A 25236-nucleotide genomic window follows, 5' to 3' on the forward strand; every position below is an offset into this window, starting at 1 on the left:
TGGTAAAATATTGGATAAAGGAGAAGATCTGATCTGGTAAAATATTGGATAAAGGAGAAGATCTTAAATCTAAAATAGGATTTACGGAGGGACCAAAATCTCTCTCCAACTAAATATCCATCGTATCCTTCTCCCAATTTTACTTTTTCTCAAATCCTTCTCCCAATTTTACTTTTTCTCAAATCTGACATTTTTTTAGGTGGATAGTTTTATTTTATTTTTTTATTTTTTAGGTAAGTTATTTATTAATTAATTATTATTATTATTATTATATATATATATTCCTATTACAGTTAGGCCAGTTTCAACAATATCAGTTTCAACAATATCACGTTGTTTGCCTTCAGCAGACCCATTTTGTTGATGCGTGTGAGGGCACGAAACACGATGAGCAATTCCAAAGAAACGAAAGAATGTGTTATGAATTTTCTGATATTCCCCGCCCCAATGAGACTGGACACACTTGATTTTAGTATCTAGGAGGCGCTCAACATGAGCTTGTAACTGCACAAGTATACGAGGAGCTTATGTACGATCATGCATCAAAATAGATCGATGAAAATTTAGTGAAATTATCAATGAAGTTGATATAATATTTAAAGCCGCCAACAGAGGGAGGTGCAGGCCCCAAACATTCGAAAAAATCAATTCCAAAGGTGGCAAAGACCTATGAAAAGAACTAGTGTATGGTAACAGACTTTTTGCTAATTAACACGCATTACAAAATGGCAAAGGTGACTCACTAGCACACGAAATATTATTGAGACGCAAAATTGACTTTACTACTTGAGATGAAGGATGTCCAAGACACGCATGTCATTGGGCATGAGTAGTAGATCCGCTACTAAGGCGTGCTTGAGATCATCAACATTAGATGGCTTAATTGGACAGAGACCAGACTCACACCTCCCGTCTAGAAGACTTTTCCTCGACTGTCGATCCTTAATATAAAAATGCCAAGGATGATATTTAAAAAATATGTCATATCACAAGAAAATTTATGAACGGAAAGAAAATGTTTGGAAATTTCAGGCATACACAATGCCAGTATAATTGAAGAATGACCAGTATGCAAAATACGTAAACCTGCTCCATTACCGACTTGAACTTGTCCACCTCCATGATAGCGTTCACGCACAACGAGACGATCCAGGTCACTGGTGATATGATCAGTGGCGCCTATGTCACTGTACCAATTTGGATCAATCTTGTAAGAGGAAGTAGTCGTCAGTGCTGCAGCAGAAGGAGCAAGAGGAGGTTCATCTTGATAGGACTTATCCATCCTATGCCGAACGACATTATGTCCCACTTTGTGGCAGATCTGGCAGGAAGGACGAGCATAAGGAGGTTTATCTTAATAGGACTCATCCATCCTATGCCAGCAGCGAACGGCAGTATGCCCCAATTTACCGCAGATTTGGCAGGTAGGACGAGCAGAAGGGTCACGACGATCACCAGTAAGACGAGAGGGCACACCACCTTGAGAACGCCCACGACCACGATCCCTACACTCACAGTTCTTCTGTTGACCACCACAACCAGCATAATCAACTGAAGATCCAGGATTTAACTGAAGTTTAGCCTGGTGTTGTAGTTGACGAGCTTCAAACGCCATTAGATGTGCAAACACATCATCAAGCGTGAGGGCTTCACTCTTGGTAGTCATCAAGATGACGAAAGGATCATAGTTAGGGCCAAGACCAGCGAGGAGATACGCGATCACATCATCATCCTGCAAGGCAGAGCCAGCAGCAGCCAGCTCGGTGGCTAGCCCTTTGATCTTGCGAAAATAATCTGCAGCAGATAGATCGCGTTTCTTGGACGTGGTGAGCTCAACACGGATCTGAACAGTGCGAGCACGAGTTAACGACGAAAACATCTGCTGCAGGGTATCCCACGCCTCCTTGGACGTAGTAGCGGCAACCATATCATGAAGAATCTCCTCAGACATGGAGGAGAGAAGGCCGCTAAGGACCTGTTGATCCTGAACATACCACCGATCATAGGCCGGATTAGAGACCAGGTCAGCACCATCAGTGGTTGAGGAAGGGACCAGCTTGGCAGGTGCAACAATGGTGCCATCGAGGTAGCCCATAAGCTTCGTACTCCGTAGGTAGGGGAGGAGTTGGGCACGCCATATGATGAAGTTATTTTTTGTGAGACGGATTGTGACAACCTGATGGAGAGAGATTGGGCCAAAGGTCGACGCCATGGTAGATGAGATTGTGTTGGAGATGGTAGATGGGGAGGAGGAAGATATGTTAGACATTGTCAATACTCTGATACCATGTTAGGTTAAATGACACTGTGACCTATATGGGTCATCATCTCATGTATTTATAGATGTGTATAAGGATTACATGATCGATACAAATAACAAACCAGGAAATCATAGATTTGATCTATGATAACAAACCAGAATATCATAGATTCTCTTTTATCTATATAACAAAACAGTAAATCAGTAGATTATCTTACTATAGATATGACCTATTTTAGTTTAACAATATTAATAACTAAAATCTTATAAAATTCAAATATCAAACATTTTTCAAGTCATAATGTATCACTAACATCAGTTAAAAATATTAAATATTCTTCATCTTCCTAATAATCTTAGAAATAAGGTAGGGTTGAGTTGAGTTGTAACCCTATTTTTGGATTAGTCAGGTCAACCATACAAAAAAATATCAACCCGTGAATCGACGTGAATATTTGATTTTTTTCAAAAATTCAACTTAGCCCAAACAAAAAAAATATATATATATATATATATATATATATATATATATATATATATATATATATCTAAGCCCGCCCAACTTCTAGGGTTTGAGTTGGATAGTTTCGATTGGTCGGATTCCCTGGTCATATGAATCCTTCGGTTAGAGATCCATTTTTTATTTAAAAGAAAAAAGAAAAAAAGGGCTTTGGGCCCATTAAAATTATGGTCGTTGTGGGCTTTGGGCCCATTAAAATTATGGTTATTGTGGGCTTTGGCAACAGCGGTCCATCACAATCCATCTGCTCCTTTTAAGAAGTCAATTGCATTTCTCTGAGAAAGTATATAAAGCAAAGAAGAAACGGCAGAAAGGCAATTGAAGAAGATGGGAGTCACAAAGGAGCAACTCGAATCTACTTTAACCTCCAAATTGAATCCTCAGCATCTGGTTTGCTTCTTCTTCACGCTCTTTCTCTACTTTTTTCTGATTATCGATCCTCGTGTTCTGTTCACCTGCGGTTTTCCTTTTCGTTCACTTAGTATTGAGCCAAAAATTGGCATCGTGTTCTTGCTAGTTTAGCTTTTCTAAGTCTTAGTTCACTTCATTGCTTTGAATTGAGATAGTGGAACTGAGAAGAGATTTGGAAGTGTTATCTTCCGATCCAATGGATGATTTTCTCTGCTTTTTGTTTTTACTTGGAGATTTTATGGTGTTTGAGTGGTGGATCTGAAAGCCTTCCTTATGGAGTATGATATTGATTGGTTCCATTCACAGTGAAGTTATTCAGAGAGTATTTATCTTAAAAGAGGCTTTGGTTTGTTTTTTGTTCAATTGGCATGGTTTATTTGCTATTTTGTAAGGATTTTGGTTTTAGTTTCCTGTTTTCTTCAGTGACTTACTGATATTTTTTCTGCCTTGTTCTCTACTTATAGAAATCACTAATGTTCAAGTTTGAGAAACAAATTAAGTTTTTCGAAACTTCTCCGAAACTTGATGACAAACAAAAATGTTAATAAAAAACTGTATTTCTTAAGAGAACTAAAAACAAAATTGTTTGTATTATTCTTACTTAGTGATATGTTACGATTTGTGATGTACTATTGTTGGTTTACCAGACGAACACTGTGAATTTTCCCTGAAATGTGTTTGGACTTAATACTAGAAGTTCCAAAATAGAAGTAAAACTTCAAAACTGGGGACTGCTTTTGTGAACAAAGTATTCTGGGGGTTTATAAGCAATTCATTGGAGTCTGAATACTGAATGTATAGCAGAAACTTAACAAGAGGAAAAAAAGCGTTGTCACCATGGTCATGTCTTGAAGGGATTTTCTGTAAATTTGATATTTAAGCAACGGTTCTGAAGTTTGCCTGATGCTCATTGATTGTGTGTAATTGAAGGGTTTATAGAAAGTGAACAGTAATATACCATTTACATCCAATGTGGGATTGAGTATGTAAACCAATGACCTCAAGGATCGGCACATTTTTTTGAAAATGGAACAGTTCCTTCGAAGGACGCTATTCTTGTTATAGTCCTTACTATGCTACCACTTTAGAGAAACGCACACAAGTTTTCAAGCACCTCACTTTAATAAGTTTTTATTTCAAACATGGAGGTCAGGTGAGGATGGTCAACTTTTTGCTCATAGTGCTAGAATTTTCTAGTAGATATACAAATTCTTTACCACTAGAGGAGCGTTTAGCTCACTATTCTAAAAGTGGGGAGTATAAGTTAGCTAAGCTTAACCCATGGTTGGTTGACAGTGTGAGATCCTACATCGTTTGGAGAGGGGAATGAAACATTCCTTATATGGGTGTGGAAACCTCTCATTAGTAGACACGTTTTAAAACCTTGAGGGAAAGCCTAGAAGGAAAACCCCAAAAAGGACAATCTCTGCTAGCGGTGGGGCTTGGGCTGTTACAAATGTATTAGAGCCAGACATGGAGCAGTGTGCCACGATGCTGGGCCCCCAAAGGGGGTGGACTGTGAGATCCCACATCGTTTGGAGAGGGGGAACGAAGCAATGAGATTGGGCTTGGGCTATTACAAGCAGTAGACGTGTTTTAAAACGTTGACGGGTAGCTTGGAAGGGAAACCCCAAAGAGAACAATATCTTCTAGCGGTGAGCTTGGGTTATTACAAACAGTTTTGCACGATACATCTTACTCTATTCTACTCCCTAAGTTGCAACAATGCTTTACCTTTACTCACCGGGTTTGCTAGAGTACTTTATCATTAATCTATAGGTTTGCTTAAATATAATTTCTTGTAAATCACTTAAAAATTTCTCTAGTATACTACATGAACTGCAAAATCAGCATCTTGAATCACTAATTATTTCCTTGATTGTTTCAGGAGGTAACTGACACATCTGGAGGGTAAGTTCTAAACCACGCGTGATTAAAATTTTATGATACATTTCTACAGCCATTTTCCTGAAGCATAAAACAAATGGTATCTCCACCAGGTGCGGGGCGAGTTTCGTAATTGATATTGTCTCGGAACGATTCGAAGGGAAAAGGTTGCTTGAACGACATCGGTTGGTGAATGCAGCTCTGGAGGAGGAAATGAAAGAGATTCATGCTCTCTCCATCAAGAAGGCTCTGACCCCACAACAGTGGAAGCAACAGCAAGAAGAATCTGAAAAATCAAAATCTGGTGCTTAAAAGAGCATGATTCATAAGTGAAGTAAGAGACACTGATGATAGTATAAATAAAGCATACTAAATAGCCACTAAAGTAATGGTGTAATTCTGATTCTGCTGTACTTAATGTATGAAAATTTCTGCTTTTGAGTTTGTTCTTTGTTGAATTTTAAAAAAATATTTATCTTGGGTAAAAAATCTAATTAAATGAAGTTTAATGATTTAGTTTTAGCGATTTAATAGTATTGTTTGAGATAAGAAGCATGTTCAGGTATAACTTAAATGATTAATCGTGTTCACTGTTCTCATCACTATTATAGAACTGTACATGAGATTTTCACCTCATACAGCTCCTTGAGGGCCATAAATAAATCTAAGGAGCGTGTCGGGATTGGTTTATATGCGTCAGCTTAAGATCATCTCTCCAACCAATAGCCTAAGACTGAATCATCTCTCCAACCAATAGCCTATTTCTTGAAAAAATGATTCGATTGATGGGACTGAGAAGTTCTAAGCTAAAAAGTCTATAGTTTGGGTGACACTTTGTTATTGTTTCAAATGTTTTTATCTAAATCATTAATGTGGAGACATGTGAACGAGGATATTCTATACCATAAATTGATATAGGATTGAATTACAAAATATTTTCTCTTTATAAATTCGTTAATAGAGAAGATTAATATTACGACTCGATTTTAATCTTGAGTGACTTATGAAATCTTGTCTATGAGAATTTATCTTTTGATTTGTATAGATGAATATGACTAGCATCTTGGGAGTAGAGATATCTTTCTTAGAGAGAGAGAAAGCAGGAGATCTACTCACTCGGGAGGGAAGGAACTTAGTTTATGATTGGATCATCACATTGTGCACATTGTACCATGATCTAAAGCGCGAGACACCATGCATGTTGTACGTCACATGCATGAATTACTTTCCAATATGTTAAATACGAATGCATACACCATGATATTATACACCGCTTTTTGGGCAGATTTATGAGCCCACCTAGTGGGCTAATGCGTGCATGCATGAACTATGGGTAAAGAAATACTATGCATCCAACCCTACCCGAAAAAAAAAAGTAAAGCCCAAGAAGCAGTCATGAAAAGTAAGTCTCATTAATCAGGAACTATGCCGTATTCCGTATGTAATTGCATTTCTTGACTCAGCATGAACCCATAAATGTTTGTATTTTTTAGTTCCATCTAAATCATTAGAACTTTCGATATCACTTTCGGTATCACTTTCAACTTTCCATCGAACTTTCATAGTTATAACAGGCACATAGTAATAATTTTACTTTAAAAGAAACAATAACTTGCCATTCCTTCTTTTATTCCTCACTCTAAAAACTTCCTTCACGTCTCTTTTTTTTTTTTTTTTTTAATCTCTCCTTAGATATCAAAACTTTAGATAAATAGAAAATCTCTTTTCATTAGTACGTCTAAACATAAATACAAGACATTTCAATACTTATCTAAAGTTGGGAAAGAACCCCAATTTAAAAACAACTTTATATATATATATATACTCTTATTTTCTCATTTGCAACCCAACAAGCATTAAAAAGTAAAAAGTTAAAATATAAAGTTCCATAAAATGGCACACAGTTCCAAAATCAATACACCTATTCAAAGTTCAACTAAACTTTGAATCATTGAATATAAAATAAAAGCCAGTAAAGAACCTTAAATTATCACAACAAACAGACTAATTTTAATGGTAAAAATGGATAATAAATTTTTCTTTCTTTTTTTTCCACTATACATCCTCAAAAAAAAAAAAAAAAAAAAAATTATGACTCAAATTCTCTCCGAATCAATCTATTGGTATATTTAACTAGTTTTGTAGTTTATAAACTAAGCAAATTTCTCTTAACAAAATGGCCATTAACTGTAAATGAACTCAAATTTGTAGTTCGAACGCATGGACACCAACTCATAAAAGAGAGAAATCCCATTAATAAGTAGCAATAAATAAATAAAAATATATTATTTGATTCAATTGTCTTGGAAACTGACACAATATCTACCATTCAAAAGTATAAACTAACTAAATAATACGATTTAAAAATAAGAAAAAGAATTGGGATCGAATGTTCAATCTTCATTAATATTCACAACCTTTAAATACGATACAAGATACTAAATAATATCTACAAAGAAAATATAAACTAACTAAATCTACAACTATTTAAATTCAACTGATTACGAATATCTAAAATATATTTCTTGACTAATATATTCTTCAAAATTACCGAATATAACTAATAAGTTGCACTGACAGAAAAATAAAGAAACAGTTATGAAGAAGCAAAATTATGCACCTCAACTACTAGTATTAAAAAAAGTCGACAATTATATATCAATCTCTCTAAATAATTCAAAGGCCAACCCATTACAACACACAAGTCGAAGCAATACAAAGGCTCCACAGGTCACCAATTTATGACCAACTATTTCTTTCATTTTCTATAGATTCCTTTTCTTCTTAAAAGAAAAGTCAAAAGAAGTTCAAAATGATGGAACCCTCATATCAATATCAACCACTGATATATATATTTTCAATAGCTCTCAAATGGCCCTCCAATTTATGGGTATTTAATCTAAATGTCAATGAACCTACCAAAAATTTGTAGGAGCACAATTGGAGAAATAACCATGAATAGACAGAACACTAAAGGAGGATGGAAAGAAGAAAAAATGTGAATATGAATATGAATATGATGCCCTTATAAAGCTTTCAACCCAAATAATAAAATATCATTTTGCATAGCATGTTTATGACTGCAAGGAAGGACCAAACTGACTAATATTTGTCTTACAATAACTATTAACATTAATGTTCTCGAAAAAAAAAAATAAACAAAGAACTTGGAATATAAAATAGGAGGAAGAAAGAGAGAAGGATAGAGGAAAATAAAAGCATCACAATCATCTCCTACTAAGAGAAAAGACATGGTTGCGTCACAGATTTGGCAAAGGCAGGCAGGGAAAGATTTTGGAAGGAAAGTTGTTTTTGCCCACCAACAACAACATAAACATCCAGAGGGTCTATTACTTCTTAATCCCAAACTCATAGCGGCGGTGGAAAGCAATGGCATATGAATGAATGACCTCAGAAATATACCCTTCTTCCATGACCCATATCCGTGCTCAACCGAAACAGTTCACATTACACATGACACAAAAAAAGCCAACTAAAGGAAATAACTCACCATTCAAAGCACATATTGAACCTAGAAGCACTTCCTGTGGACAATGGATGGGCCAGATTCGTCATACTCGCCCTTCGAAATCCACATCTGGTAAGAACATACGAAGTGTATTAGTCGGTAAGAAACTTGTGCGAGAAATGGAACCAAGAGAGAGGTTAAGAGTGAAAGGAGGGAGTGTCTCACCTGCTGGAAGGTGCTGAGCGATGCAAGGATTGACCCTCCAATCCAGACACTGTATTTCCTTTCTGGTGGTGCAACGACCTTGATTTTCATGCTGCTGGGAGCAAGAGCTGTGATCTCTTTGCTCATTCGGTCGGCAATACCAGGGAACATGGTAGAACCACCACTGAGAACAATGTTGCCATACAAATCTTTTCTGATATCCACATCACACTTCATAATTGAGTTGTAAGTAGTTTCGTGGATTCCAGCAGCTTCCATTCCGATGAGGGATGGCTGGAAAAGAACTTCAGGGCATCGGAATCTCTCAGCTCCAATAGTGATGACTTGTCCATCAGGCAGTTCATAGTTCTTCTCAATTGAGGAGCTACTCTTGGCAGTCTCGAGTTCCTGCTCATAGTCAAGTGCAACATAAGCCAGCTTCTCTTTCATGTCACGGACAATTTCCCGCTCGGCAGTGGTTGTGAACATGTACCCTCTCTCGGTGAGAATCTTCATTAAAGCATCAGTTAGATCACGACCCGCAAGGTCCAGACGGAGGATAGCATGGGGTAGAGCATAACCCTCATAGATTGGCACAGTGTGACTAACACCATCACCAGAGTCAAGCACAATACCTATTCAAATAATTCATTAAATATTTATCCAAACCACAACCTATTTGTCCTAAATTTAGGATGGAAGGGAGAAACAGATGTGAACCTGTTGTCCGACCACTGGCATACAGAGATAGAACGGCCTGAATGGCAACGTACATGGCAGGTACATTAAAAGTTTCAAACATGATTTGTGTCATCTTTTCTCTGTTGGCTTTAGGATTGAGAGGAGCTTCAGTAAGAAGCACTGGGTGTTCTTCTGGTGCAACACGTAGCTCATTGTAGAAAGTGTGATGCCAAATCTTTTCCATATCATCCCAGTTGCTGACAATACCATGCTCAATGGGATATTTCAAGGTAAGAATACCTCTTTTGGATTGGGCCTCATCACCAACGTAAGCATCTTTCTGGCCCATACCCACCATGACACCGGTGTGTCGAGGTCGACCAACAATACTGGGAAACACTGCCCTGGGAGCATCATCACCAGCAAATCCAGCCTACAATTTAAAAATTAAGAACTTCAGACCTATTACCAGTCTCAAGGCAGAAGCAAACATGCCAAGAAAAACGGGTACATGTTTGAAGGGCAGTGATCTACCTTCACCATTCCGGTTCCATTATCACAAACAAGTGGCTGGATATCCTCAGCATCGGCCATCTTTTATAAATACTGAAAAACACACACAAATGAGAAAAATATTACCAAACATGGTGCAATGCATTGTTGAATTTTGGTACTAAGCTATAAGCATATAACACACAATCCTATCTGTAATAAGGCCCAGGGTAGAAATTATAAACGACGTCACCTAATAATAGCTCAACTCCAAAACCCTTGCTAGCTTCTACTTTTGTCCAAACAATAAAAGACTCAAATTTTACAGGAAGATATGGATCGGCTTCAAGAGAAAATATTGATTCTTGGGAAAGGTGACGGGCAAAATCACACATATATTCTATTAAAAGATAAATTACAAGGAAAGGAGAGGCCAAACAGATGATGCACTAGGGATAATCGTAAGCAACACGATTTTAATATAAAAATCATGTGAGTTAAGTCAGCAAATAATCGATCCTCAGTCAATCAACTTTCAACATCGCTTATCAACAGAACAATTCAAGTAGCTGAGATCTTTAGTTGAACTTCTTCACAAGTCCAGTCATGACACCAGGTAAATATGGCAGTAGAAACGATGTTATAAAAATACAATTGCATCGAGAAAATTACAAGCGATATCCAACAAATACAAGATCTTAGCTCCAGTATCACAAAATTTCAATAACAACACGCAAAAGGTCAAAGATCAGCAACAGTACTTCCAGAATCTAATTGCAAATAGCCATCGAAATGTCACCGAGTCCACTAACCAAACAGATTCCAAAACAAAAGATAAAAAGAACAAAGGAAAAGAATCCTTTACAGCAAGAAACAGTATACCGATTTACAAATCACATGATTCACATCAGAAACCTCAGAACAGCAAACGAACTAAGCAACCACTGTTTAAAAAGGCAATCAAAGAACTAGAAGCTAAAAAAACTCATGATCAACGAAAACAAAGCATACATTGGTAAAAATAAAGAGAAAACAACCAGATCGAAGTTCATAAGAGTGATAAAAAAACCAGAAATGGCAGGAAAAGCAAATCCAAATCTGGAATGAAATCAGAGTAAGAGATCTAAACAAAACCAGATCGAAAGGGGAACATACCTGTGGAAGTGAAGAAACGGAAGCAGAGAAGGAAGATGTAAGAGCCAAGAGAGGGAATCGACGGCCTCTCTCCGTTTTCAGGCTCAGTCTCTCCCGGTTGCAAAGGCGAGAAGGTGAGATCGAAAATGGAGAGAAGGAAGGAATGGACGAAGGGAGGGGAAAATGAGGGTATTTATATGGAAAAAAAAAAAGAACAAAATGCAAATTCAAATTCAAATGAAATTCAGATGAAATGAAGAATTTGGGTGAATGATTTCGACCACCAGTAAAGATAGTGTGACCTGGATGACAGCCTTTCTTTATTTTTTCTTTCTTTTTCTTCGGGATTTAATTCATTACATTTTTATTTGTCAGAATTTTTTTCTTCCCTAACATTTGTTAAATTAATGTCCACGTGGATATTTTTATTTCTCAGAATATATTTTTACCAACGACACCAAGATTTAAACCTCCGACTTTTCAATCTCCATGTATAACATAACACGGTTGTGTTTTGCGTCTCTGTCGGTTGTTCCTCTCACTCTCAATTTCCACCTGTAACAGCTCAACTCTACTTTGACCCGTTATATATCCCCATCAGTCTCAGAGTTTTAAGATGTTTCTACACCCTTGTAAGAAATGTTTTGTTACCCTCTCCAACCGATGTAGGATCTCACAATCTGTCCCCTTTGGCAATCAGCATTCTCTGCACACTACATGATGACGGGCTCTAGTACCATTAGTAACAGCTCAAATTCACTGCTAACAAATATTGTCTGCTTTGGCCCGTTACGTATCGCCCTCAGTTTCACAGTTTTAAAACGCGTCTGCTCAATTGTTGTCATCCGCATACATAAATGCTTGTCGTCGAAAGTCGATCATCACCTAACCTTTCGTCACCATCACTTCACAAGAGCAACCATTGTTTCCAATTATCGGTAGGATTTTGACTTCACAAAAGTGATGTATGTCCCGAGAGCATTATGTGCACGAAAGTAAGGAAAGTAACACATTACATAGTGTTAGTGTGTATGAAAGTAATGCACATCTATGCATGAAAATGATGCAAAACGAGTGAGGTCTAGAGTATTGAGAGTGATGCTCGTCTACTAGGTTTGATGAACATGAAATTGTAATGGCTCAAGCCTACCGCTAGCAGATATTGTCCGCTTTGGCCAATTACATATCGCTATCAGCTTCACGATTTTAAAACACGTCTATTAGGGAGAGATTTCCACGCTTTCATAAGAAATGTTTCGTTCTCATCTCCAACCGATGTGGGATCTCACAGAAACCATATGCATAAAAATGATGTACACCCTAAAGAAATGGAAAGAACCGAGCACACAAGGTTAGGTTTTAGGTCTCACCATAGTCATGTTAGCTTAAATCATGATTGCACGTGTTTGCATTTCCTAACCTCAACAGTAGAGTCACTTACTACGTATTTTTAATATTCAATATTTTTTTAAAAAAATTCAAAGTAAAAGCAAGAACATTCTAGATGGTCAACGATGGTTGTCACGAAAGTCGAGTTTTTTTCTTTACAATATTTTATCAAGTTTTAAACCTCGTGTTTTACGTTACATGTAACGTTTTTTTTTTTTTTTTTTTTTTTTTTTTTTTTTTTTTTTTTTTGGTTCCCAAATAAAAATCTAACATACTTGGAAAGTTGTTATCTTTCATCAAATTTTACTTCATTCTCGACATGCATATAAAAACAATCCAAGTCATAAAGGTCGGTTTGTTTCGTAGGAATCCAAGATTCTCATGAGACAGACAACTAAGACAACTAAATCACTTCGTTTGTTTTGGAGTAATCTATGATATTTAGACATTATATGTAACAACCCGAAATTTGAAAAATAATAATAATATTAATATATATAAAAAGTTGTCTCGCCTGGCTTAAGTTGAGAAAATAGAGAGATAGACTCGAATATAAATAAAAGGTCTCACGGTTTTATTGAGTCACAACAATTGTTCCGTTTCATTTCATTTGGGCGGTTCAAAGCCAGTCGGAGAATACATTTTTTACTGTTCTAATTTGATTTTTCGGCTGATCCCGCTTGGGTTTGATACACTCGGACATTTTTAATCATTTTCGACTCTTTGGGATGTGTTTTTTTATACTTTTAGAGGCGTTTAAGGCTAGTATGACTACTTGTTCGCTAATTTAAATTATTTGGAATTAAGTTTTTTTGTGCAGTTAGATAAGTTCATTTCTTCGGTATTAGAATTCTAAATTATGATTGTTAGACTCATCCGGTAGAATTATGTTTCAAAGAGCACTAGCATCAATAAAACATCATGTGACACCCGAGTAAAGAGTAGGTACATGAATGAACCAAAACCATATCCGAATGAGAGCGATCCTGTGGATTGGATGACTAAGAAAGACTTAAAGGAAATGAAAGTTACTACCTATACCAACACAGAAACTTCATGTTTAAGCGGGCATTACTTGGAGCAATTCTATATTAGGTGACCTCTGAGGATTTTTTTTCGGGATATATGTGAGTGAAGGAAAAAAAATTGTATGTGAGTGAGGAAAAAGCATGAGTAGGGACTCGTATTGGTTTGTGGGAATAGTCTTCACTCTTAAGAAGCTAGAAGTAGGTAATGTGACCATGTCAAGGAAGGTTGCAGGGAAATTTCAGGGCAATAGGTGCCAAATTCGAATTCTGAATCCTGATCCATCTCTTGGGCATAAGTCCTTACAAATAGTGTCAAAGCGATACCTCTCCGAGTAAGACGTAATTCGAGGACGAACCAAGGCAGAAGTTGATGGACATATAACACCGTAGTAAAGGAGGGTACATGGATGAACCGAAACCACATTCAAACGAGAGTAATCTTGAGGATAGGATGACTAAGACATGCTTAAAGAAACGAAAATTACTATCTATACCAACAAGATGCACATTCCTTTTTAGTGACCCAATCATAAGAACTCCACAGTTAAGTGTACTTTACTTGGAGTGATTCTATGTTGAGTGACCTCCTATGAATTATGCTGGGATACAGGTGAGTGAGGACTAGGAAGAACTTATATTGGTCTATCGAGATAGTATTCATTCTTAAAAATGGAGGAGTAGGTAACATGATTATGTTGCAAGGGATGCAAGGGAATGTCGGGGTCATCAGATATCGTTCAGATTTTGAATCCTGAGCATGGGTCCTTACAAATGGTATCAGACCGATACCTCTCAAAGTAAGATGTGGTTTGGAGACGAACAAAGTTAGAAGCTGGTAGAGATGTGACACTCAAGTATAGGACCAAAACTACATTCGAATGAGAATGATCTTGAGGATAGGATGACGAAGAAAAGCTTAAAGAAACGGAAAGTTTCTACCTCTTAGGTTCAACCTTTACAATTACACCGACGCCATCTCATGCCTTCACAACATCTAACGTAGAGCTTATCATGGACTTAACTCTACGTATCTATTCTAAAATCAACTCTAAACATTCCTAAACAATTTTAACGGGCCAAACCAGTAGTCATACGGACCTTTATCGATCTTGATTGGGTCAAAATCGTTTTGAGAACAGTCCAAAATAGCAAAAGCGAATAGGTAACAACGATGACTTTAATAACATAAAATTCGGATATGAAGAATCAACAACTAGTCAAAACCCCTCATAGTACATCTTGGGGCATTTTAGCCGTATCACGGGTAAAAATGATTTTGGTTACCAATCATACACCTCAATATCGACACAACAATAATAGGCATGAGGCCATAGACAACAAGTCTTGGACAAGCATGATCAGAACATTCAACATGTGGCTACAGACAACACGCGTTAGACAAACATGACCGTAACATCTAACAATCAAACTCACACTTTTATTAGTAATCAATATAATTTCGGTTGACGTGATATCAGATAGATGCGACGTAATATTTGACTCCATGAACATTCTACAAAATTGTGTGTTTAAGAGTAGTGCATGTGCACTCATGTGTTTTAAAAGTCCTTTAGGCCATACTATTTATTAATAACCATATATTATATGCATAAGAGAGAGAAAAAGATATATAATATATATATATATATATATATATATATATATATATATATATTTTTATATAATTTTCCCAAAAATACATCACTTTTGAAATATTATTATCTACCTGGTTTGGATTCCAATTGTCTCAACATTTATGCACCACCACTTTGTAAGGGAAGATTATATTATATTATATTATATTATATTATATTATATTATATATATATATATATATATATATATATATATATATATTAAAGATTATGATTTAAAGTTGGAGCCCTATTTTTGGTAGTGGCAAAGCATTACTTTTTTTCTTTTAATTTCCATATGCACATTTTACTTTTGGAATGTTATTTATAGCATTTTAGATCTATATCGAAAATTAAATATTTTTTTAGTATCATAAAAGGGTCGTTTATCACGATAGCTGAAAACCCTTCTGATAGCTAAAGTGTGACGTCTCATGCTTGAGATTCGGATCAAGATTCAAAATTCACATTCAGTACTTGTATGCCCCAAGGTTGGAGTTTTCGTGGATCTCCCTGTTGAGGATTATTGGGAGTGAGTCCCACGTTGGCTAATTTAGGGAATGATCATGAGTTTATAAGTGAGGAATACGATCTCTATTGGTATGAGGCGTTTTGGGGAAGTCCAAAGCAAAGTCATGAGAGCTTATGCTCAAAGTGGACAATATCATACCATTGTGGAGAGTCGTGATTCCTAACATGGTATTAGAGTCATGCCCTAAACTTAGCCATGTCAAGGGGAGGATTATTGGGAGTGAGTCCCACGTTGGCAAAATGTACAATATCATACCATTGTGGAGAGCTATGCCCTAAACTTAGCCATGTCAATAGAATCCTCAAATGTTGAACAAAGGGTGTACTTTGTTCGAGGGGAGGATTATTGGGAGTGAGTCCTACGTTGGCAAAATGGACAATATCATACCATTGTGGAGAGTCTCTAAGTACAGAAGGTGTGGCTTGTTGTGTAGTTAGTAATTTAAGTATTTTTCAGTCATTCTATCTTCAAGATCACTCTCATTCAAATATGGTATCCGTTCATCCGTTCATTCATGTACTCTTCATCTACTTGAGCGTTACAAAAAAATTGGTTGCAAGTTGGGCCAGATATGAAAGGTCTCAAAATTAAGCACCTTCCCAATGATAGGTATCTCTAGTTTACGCAATAGTTGCAGCTCCTTGATGCACTACCCTAATGTCTTCGAGACAGAGTGATGGTGCCCCTTCATGAACAACCCTTACCTACCTTAAATTACCGAGCGGGCACATATCATGCAATTTTTATTTTTTTTTTATTATTATTTATTTTTGCCTAATATATATTTTTATGCCTATATACCAAAATCTCTTCACTCTACCACCATACAAAAATACCCAAAACTCAATGGTCAAGATTCCAATAGAAACGTCGTCGAAGTCCAGTGTACGGAGTGTTGGATGAACATGACTCTTCACAATGGTATGATATTGTCCACTTTGAGCATAAACTCTCATGACTTTGTTTTGGGCTTGTCCAAAAGACCTCATACCAATAGAGATAGTATTTCTAGATTATAAACCCATGATTATTCCCTGGTGAAAATTCGGGCGAAGAAGGTAAGGTTCGGCGGATCAGGATCCAGGTCGGACACAACACGCAGCCCAACTTGCAGCAGCACCTGAGACCCAACCCATTTATTTCTCGGCCCAAACGCGTTGCTAAGCCCATGTCTACAGCAGTCTGCACACGTGTGTCTGCAGCCCGAGTAACACCCAAGTACCAAGGCCCAAACCGTTATGGCCCAAAACCCAGATCAGCCCAAGCGCCGCAGCCAGCCCAGCAGCTTGTGACCTGCGTACCCGCACGCGACCTGCACACCCGCGCGCGACCCACGCCTTGACCCAAAGTCGTATGCACACGCGTCGGCCTATTATTGTGCCATGTGGCATGCCTGCAACGAATGACTCCCTCGGCTTGGCTCGGCAGCTAAAAAATCGCTCACTCGGCTCGGCAAAGGAAAAATTAGTCATTTTCTACCGTTTCGACCATCCCAAAGCTGAATTGCAAATAAGGTCTGTAGAAGGGTAAATTTCTCAATTTAGGTTCTATTGAGTTAAGAATTATTAGAATACAAACGAAATGAGATGGACATTCTAATAGAAAATAACAACCAGCGGTAAATTGGAGCAATTTCGAGGAACGGGAGCAAAAATACTTGAATTAGAGAGAACGTCGGCTAAGACCAACCAAGTGATCCTACCGTCGTTTGATTATAATTGTATGTTGTATGACGACACATACTCATTGCTTCGCACGTGTCATAGGTCTGTATATGTAAATTGTTATGAAATGATATGTATATGCTATGAAATGTGATTGTTCTGCTGTATATGATGAATTGATATGTTTATGATATTATATGTTATGATATGATATGTTGAAGACATGCACGGGTTATGTATGTGACTATTATGACATATGATTTGATATGTGTATGATATGGATTGTTATGTTTGAAAGCACATTATGATATGATATATGTGAGACATGAGCGATATGATATGATTGACATGCAAAACGATGAACTAGTATGAAATACAACCCCGACATACACATGAAAGTTATAATAAATGATATGACAAACGTTATGAGAAATGATAAGAAAAATGTTATGATATGAAGAAATAGCTAGCAAGGTTGTATTAAATGTTAATAAGAAAAATGTTGGAACCTCATGCATTATTGTGTGCTCATGCATAAGGGGATACCCTATTCCTTCATGATAGTACGAAAGCATTGCTACGAGGTAGTCGAACGATATTATGTTTACCATAATGCCGTCGTGATTGTCGTTACTCCTAACGGGTGTCCGACATCAACAACTACTAGAGAATGCTTGCCCGACTAGAAAGAAGCCTAGGAGATGTGTGAATCGATTGGTGGGTCCATACTCGTACGTGTGACCCGTGTGTAGGAAAATTAAGTACGTATCCAAGTTGCCTGTTAGGATAGTCGCCGTAGGAAAATAAATTGTTATGATAGGTCTCATGCATGTAATTGTATGTGTTTGCACTTAACCCCGATAGAAGGGTCGCTTATTGAGTATTTCTTAAAATACTAAGTTATGTGCTACCCTACTTTTTAGGTAAAGGAAAGACTCTCCTATACAGCTAACGGTGGCACCGCAACTACGAGACCATGACACATACTTATGATAGTTTCGTAATTTAAATTTGGTAGACTATAGGTTAGTTGCATTTCCATTTAGTAGCATATAGGTTAGTATAGAGCTTTTTTATTTCAATTTGTATTAGTTGGTTTATAAATCTCAAAACATACAAGACCAAGGTTAAGTTTTATTATAAAGTTTCAAATGAATTAATTTCGCATTAAATGTTCATGATATGTATACAGTAGTGGCCTTAGGTTAAGTAGAAAATTTAGAGTCGTTACATATACGACCGGTATGGTAATGGTAGTTACAGGGATCACTTCCTGTGAGTTCTATGACAATGTGGGGAATAGTAGTCAAGTAAGTAACTTCTTCTAATGAACCTAATCTATCACGGGAATAGGGGTCTACAACCATCCATAGTAGTCCTTCAAGAGCTGGAGTAGTAGGGTCGTGCCTTGAGACACAGTGTGCCGAGAGACATCAAGGGATCTTCAACTATTCATTGGTCTTAAACTATTCTTTAGGAGTGAGAAACCACATGAGGGTAATAGTATGACAAGCACAAGGGTCGTCTCCTCTTAGTTGAGACAACATTACATGGTCTATTAGGGAGACGTCAACTAAATTCTTGTAGATGACCAATATCGAGCAATATCTCCCATGTTATAGCAGTTTAGTAGTAAAAAATAATTAAAGGTCACACCTCACAGATACTTGACATTTGAGTGAAGGACATGGACAATAAAATTTTAATAGGTTAACCTAAATAAGCCAGAGTCCAGTAAGAACCCCATAAGGGTTTGGAAGTGCTCCAAGGAAGCCGAGTACTACGCATCGTGAGTTGATGAGAGCTCAAATTGAGACATTTACACCTAGCCAGTACTTGATGGTCCATAATTCGAAGCCTCAAAGAGCGGGTCGATACATATGCTAACAATAAGTTGCACTTTAGGCTCAACTAAATATTCCTATACACTTCTTAGCTGGTGGTCGACTAATTCTACTTTGACGTGGTCCAACTTCATCTATGTCGTTCCACGCATGCACGATATCAAATTTAGAGTCTATTCATGAAACTAATATCAAAACAACTCAAAACATTCATAATTTTAACCTTAATTTGCCAGAAAAACATTGAAGTAGAAGGCTTTACATAGTACGATGAATAGGGGTTTGGTGTCCAATTGTATAGAGTTGTGTTAATTACTTTAGTTAGTGCTCTCCCCCTCATTCCCCATTCATTCAAAGTGCCTTTCAATTCTTCCTTTTTTTTAATCTAATCTTTCTTCCTTTATATATATTCTCTTAATATTTTTGTTTCCTTTTCAACTTTGAGATCTCACGTCGATTAGAGAGGGGAACGAAACATTGCTTATAAGGTGTAAAAACCTCTCCCTAACAAATACGTTTTAAAATCATGAGGCTGACGACGATATATAACGGGCCAAAACAGACAATATCTACTAACAGTGAGCTTGGATTGTTACAAATGGTATCAGAGCCAGACATCGGGACGTTGAGCCTTGAAAAGAGTAAATTGTGAGATCTCACATCTATTAGAGAGAAGAACAAAGTATTTCTTATAACGGTCGGTATGTCCTGTTGTAACAACTTGCCAACTTTGATTTCATAAGAAATTGCAAGAAAGGGTCCAAACCAAACACCATCTTAGAGATCATTCTAATTTAATACATGAATTCATGAAGTGGGTGAGATTATCATTTTCCAATTATTTTGTTTTGTATTATAATCATATTGCATAAAACATTATCATTAAAATATTATTTAATATGAATGAAAATTGGAGTAATGTTAGAATTTGTTTTTCATTCATCAAAAAAGGAATTTTTTTTCAAAATATATACAATGTCATTAAACTCTAAGGCTTCGCCTAGTTCATATTATCATCCATTACAGCCATAAATTCCGTACCCGAGCTTCGGGATCTAGCGGCGTTAAGTTGATGGCCGGAGGAGGAGGAGACGCCGGACCGCTCACCCCGGCGATTTTCTGAGAAGTTTGGACCAAACACTGGCGACATTTAGGGCAAGAGGAGTGAGAACTCAACCATTTATCAATACACTTAACATGGAAGCCATGGTTGCACTTGGGGAGAAGCCGGAGCTTCTCGCCGTCGACGAAGTCCGACAAGCAAATAACGCACTCGGAGTCGAGCCCGGGGAGGTTGAGATCTGGGGAGAATTGAACCATAGTGAAGCTCTTGATAGCTTTCTTGTGGACTCCGACGGGGGCGGAGGTGGTGGAGGAAGGGTGAGGGTCGTCAGAGACGACAAAACGAGAGCATTTCAAAGCACATCTAATGATGGAGTTGAGACCTAATGAGCAAATTAAGGCGCAGAGGAGGACGGAGAGGACCATGACGACATTTGTATCGAAGGTGTAGGATTCGAGTGGGCGGTGGAGGACGGAGGAGGGAGCGTCGGCGGTGAAGGTGAGCGCGTGGAGGGAGGAGTGAAGGAGGAGCTTTCTTGAATAATAGAACACTTGATCTCCATGGTGAATGAGCTGATGAGGTGAAGAAATGGAAACAGCCGACATGTCTTGTGTGTGTGTTTTTTAAGGATTTTGAATGTTTGATGTTTGAGATAGTGAAGAAGAGGTATTTATAGGGATAATGGATTTGCTTTATATGAGCTTTGTTGCTTAATTGGTTGATCCTTTCGAGAACTCCAAGATCTCTTAGCTTATCCACCTTGGAATCCCACAATCAATTCAATTTGGGATTTTCTTTATTAACTCTTAAAATGTATTAAAATTCTCGTTAGGACGTATTATACATATCTTGAAGTTCTTGTTTGTCGTTGTTGACTAATTTCATCAATAAATTTAGGTTACGACAATCTCTAAGTGATTCTTAAACAAAAAAAATATTAGACTTTTCAAATCGTAGATGATGAAACCTCCGTGTACTATGCTAAAAACTAGGGTTGCACATCAGCCTATCACTCAACGAACGAGTGTGGACTATATGATTAATTTCATGAGTGAAATTAAGAAACGACAACCTTTGAGTGATTCTTAGATTAGGGGAGATGACCTGAGATCCCCATCAATCCAGACTATCTGAACTAGCCTAGGGTTTAGGGTTGGTTCGTGGGTGAGAACCCCATCAATCCAAACTATCCGACCTAGCCCAAGGTTTAGGGTTGGTTCATGGGTTGACTTTTTTTTTTGTTGGGTCAACCTAACCAACCTGGAAATAGGGTTACAAGTTTAGGGTTGGTTCGTGGTTGACTTTTTTTTGTTGAGTCAACCTAACTAACCTGAAAATAGGGTTACAACACAACTCAACTCTGCCCTACTTTTAAGATTATTGCGAAAATTAAGAATATTTGACGTTTGTAATCGATGTTAGTGATGTGTTATAACTTGTACAAGCTTGATATTTGATATTTATGAGATTATTATGGATCAGTAATTTTTTTAAATAATTAAAAAATAACCCGACAATCCAACCCAAAAATAGAGGGTTGGGTTAGCTTGAGATGGATTGTTACCCTCTTCAGGTTGCTCGGGTCACCAACCTAACCAACCTAAAATTTCGAGTTTATCCAAAAGGATCATAAGATTACTTGAGACCCAGAAACATTAGACTTTTCAAATCCCAAAACGATAACTAAACCTTCTTATAACACGCTAGAAACTAAGGTTGCACATTAGTTAATCACTCGACAAACGAGCGTGGACTACATAGCTAATTCAAAAAGAAAATAAATTAGAACTAATACACATCGTTGAATAAGAAATTAAGATATTTTTTTTGTACTTCAAAACGACATTTATTGATATATAATGGTACATAATTACATACAACATATTATTAAAATTATAGGCATACGTGTATTTTACACGCACGGTATATATAAGTACGGGAAGGAAGAAATAGGGAGAGATTTATTAATTAAAATGAATTAATGAAAATGAATAATTAATTAAATGGAATTAAATTAAAGAAATGGTGACGTGGAGGGTTTTGGAAGAGATAGGGTTTGTAGACAATCTATATGGATCCTCCACTGAAAAGGCTTTAAATGGGCTTTCAAATCAAGATGGGCCCACCTACTTTTTGTGGGGCCCACACTACTACGAAGCTTCCTTTCCAACCTCCAAATATTAATAATCATTTATTTATTTAAATGTACTCAAATTTTTAAAACTTACCAACTTACCGTACACTATTTAGTAAGGAGAATTTGATTTTGAGACGTAAGTGTAACGCTCGGGTGAAAGATGGGTATATGAATTAACTGATACCATATCTGAATGAGAGCGGTTTTAATGATAGTATGACTAAGAAAGATTTAAAAGAAATGAAAGTTATTACGTGTACCAATAAAGTGAACGTTCTTTTTTTGGTAGCTTAATTATAAGAATTCTATAGCTAACGTGATTTGCTTGGAACAATTTTATGTTAGCTGATCTCCTAAAAAGTTTCGTAAGATGTATGTGAATGACGACAAAACATGTTAGAAGTACTTGTGTTGGTCTTAGGGGGACAATCTTCATAATTAAGCATGCTTTGCCTAGGAATTTTCCTAGGATGCCGGTGAATGATGACAAAACTTGCTGGAATAACTCGTGTTAGTTTGTGGGGATTGTTTTCGTTCTTCGAAGCGCGAAAACTAAAGAACGTGATCATGTCGTAGGAGATGTGCAACAGCCCAAGTCTACTGCTAGTAGATATTGTATGCTAGGAAGAGGTTTCTACACCCTTGTAAAGAATGTTTCGTTCCCTTCTTCAACTAATATGGGGATTTCATAATACACCCTTCTTGGGGTCTAGCGTCCTCACTGGCACATCACCAAGTGTCTGACTCTAATACCATTGTAACAACTCAAACCCACCGCTAGCCGATATTGTTCTCTTTGACTTTTTCTTGGCTTCCACTCAAGCTTTTAAGACACTCCGAAAATGATTAATTTCTAAATGGTTCATTAATTAATGGTGGTAATAATTAGAATTTGTTTACTTATTTTCCATTAATTTTGATTTTTCTTAAAATCTTAGAGAATTAAATGAGAATATTAAATGCATTAATAGGTTGCTCACTAATTTCAACGAAGTTTTGTTGTTAATTTAAACCATATATTAATTTGAATGTAAACCAATGGAAAAAGCAAAGAAAATATTAACCACATAAATTACATTATTAGATCTCCCAATCTTTTAATTATTTAGATTATCTCCACGTGTCATTTTGACATTGGTCGTTCTTCTAGCTCCGCACACACACCTCATTCACTTGTATCATAATCATAACCTTTCGTTGGTAGTCATGTTGTTTTCATATGCATGTTTTAGCCATACCGTTTCCTAAACTTGTCACAGTCTTATCGTCCTTATACATCTCATAGTCGTATCATTTCATGAACATATCTTAGTCATATCGTTTCCATATGCATATCCTAGCCATATCAATTTCTAAACTTGTCATAGTCTTATCGTCCTTATACATCTCAGAGTCGTATCATTTCATGAACATACCTTAGTCATATCGTTTCCCAACATATCCTAAATCATATCGTTTCATGAACGTATCCTAACCATATTGCTCTATCAATCTATCCTAATCATATCGTTTCCTTATGCATATCCTTAGACCTATCGTTACAATATGTTTATCGCTTCCTTCTCGTATCTTATCTCAAACATATCATTAAACACATCGTACCGTAAGTATCATCATACAATTCACATATCATAACGTATACACATCATATCATAATCATATCGATTTATAAACAATTCACACATCAATATATATATGACACGTATAGAGCCACAGGGCACTTGTCAACATCAAATATAACCATGTCTTTCCTTTTCCCAATTCAATGTGCGGAAGCAAGGACATTTACCATTTTTCTTCCCAAACTCTGACATTTTTCTTTATGTTCTGTTTCTTTTGCACACTATTAGGGTTGGAGGAGATGTCCGGGGAGAGATATTTGGAAAAAGAGTTGTGATGGTGAAGGGTGAGGGAGGGACGATTTACTTTTTTTTTTTTTTTTTGTTAATTATTATTTACGGTTCCTTCTCAAAACCCAATCTCGACGACGTCAACAACATACTCGAAATCACATATAACTCGTCAAAACTCATCATTACTCACTTTGTGTTGGCGATGGTTTCCTCCTAGGTCGTGATTCGTTCTCGATTGGATGTTGGTTGTATTTTCGATTCTCGCCAACGTCGTACATAGAGGCTTCGCAAATGTTCATCGTTCTCTCTCTGTCTCTCACGTTCTCAAATAGTGTTTGGTCTGCAGAGTTGATGTTGGTGAACGGTGTGAAGAGTGAGAGAAGTGTGGGTTGGTTGAGGATACGAGAATTCCAACGTCAAATCGGAATTCTCGCATTTTCCAATGATTGCGCAATTTTTTTTTAATTGCTAACCCTTACATTCATTTTGTTTAGACGCGAAGTCATGTTTACGAGGGTTTTAAATGATAGGTTCCTACCTAACCCTAACCCTAACCCTAATCCTACATGTAAGCCCATGACATTGTTTTATAAAAATGTTTCGGCATAAGAAGTGTGCCATGCATATGATAGCAACTTTAAGTTAGTAGAAACTAGGGTTCTTATAGATAGGAATGTCGAAAACTATCTATCAATGAGTTCATTTTATGGCTTCCTGTGTTGATGTTGTCATCCATACACGACGCTCTGTCCAGTAAAAATGTTAAACATAATAATCGACCAATTATATATGAAACTATGACTAAATAAGTGATTATGCTTTAAATTGATTTGAAAATGAAAGCAAGATCTAAGCTTAATAGTACATACCACATTTTGTTCATGTCTCGTTGGATTAGCTTTTAACAAAGCACTTGTCGGCATATCCCAATAACCTTTGTTTTTTTTCTTTTTCTTTTTCAATTTAAAAGTTCATATGATAATAATTAATATCTATACCTTTCCTTATTATTTTATTTATTTATTATTATTATT

General features: G+C 36.8%; 3 protein-coding genes and 1 non-coding gene across 5 annotated transcripts; 1 reads left to right on the forward strand and 3 right to left on the reverse strand.

Moving 5' to 3' along the window:
• Positions 1–1601: 1601 nt before the first annotated feature.
• On the reverse strand, positions 1602–1741 carry LOC111777925 (small nucleolar RNA Z247). Its single transcript, XR_002812448.2, has one exon. It is a non-coding gene; the product is annotated as a small nucleolar RNA Z247 (small nucleolar RNA).
• A 1315-nt stretch (positions 1742–3056) lies between these two features.
• On the forward strand, positions 3057–5522 carry LOC111777166 (BolA-like family protein). The gene is made up of 3 exons (XM_023656633.2): positions 3057–3170; positions 5080–5102; positions 5192–5522. Exons 1-3 carry the CDS (start codon positions 3108–3110, stop codon positions 5388–5390), a joined length of 285 nt encoding a protein of 94 aa, XP_023512401.1. The 5' UTR covers positions 3057–3107; the 3' UTR covers positions 5391–5522.
• Positions 5523–8083: 2561 nt separating this feature from the next.
• LOC111777130 (actin-7) lies at positions 8084–11240 on the reverse strand. Of its 2 annotated transcripts, XM_023656591.2 has the most exons (5): positions 11080–11240; positions 9967–10038; positions 9472–9865; positions 8773–9386; positions 8084–8676 (listed from the first exon to the last, which is right to left on the reverse strand). In XM_023656591.2, the coding sequence occupies exons 2-5, from the start codon at positions 10024–10026 to the stop codon at positions 8611–8613; spliced, it is 1134 nt and encodes a 377-aa protein (XP_023512359.1). In that variant the 5' UTR covers positions 10027–10038; positions 11080–11240; the 3' UTR covers positions 8084–8610. The 2 variants fall into 2 exon arrangements, with proteins under 2 accessions (XP_023512359.1, XP_086974644.1); XM_087118518.1 differs by having other exon boundaries at positions 8084–9386.
• An 8819-nt stretch (positions 11241–20059) lies between these two features.
• LOC111786347 (RING-H2 finger protein ATL78-like) lies at positions 20060–20883 on the reverse strand. Its single transcript, XM_023666648.2, has one exon. It carries the CDS (start codon positions 20815–20817, stop codon positions 20170–20172), a length of 648 nt encoding a protein of 215 aa, XP_023522416.1. The 5' UTR covers positions 20818–20883; the 3' UTR covers positions 20060–20169.
• Between the last annotated feature and the right edge of the window lie 4353 nt (positions 20884–25236).

Source organism: Cucurbita pepo, chromosome 16 (assembly GCF_057944985.1).
Source record: "Cucurbita pepo subsp. pepo isolate OVF chromosome 16, ASM5794498v1, whole genome shotgun sequence".
NCBI lineage: Eukaryota > Viridiplantae > Streptophyta > Magnoliopsida > Cucurbitales > Cucurbitaceae > Cucurbita > Cucurbita pepo.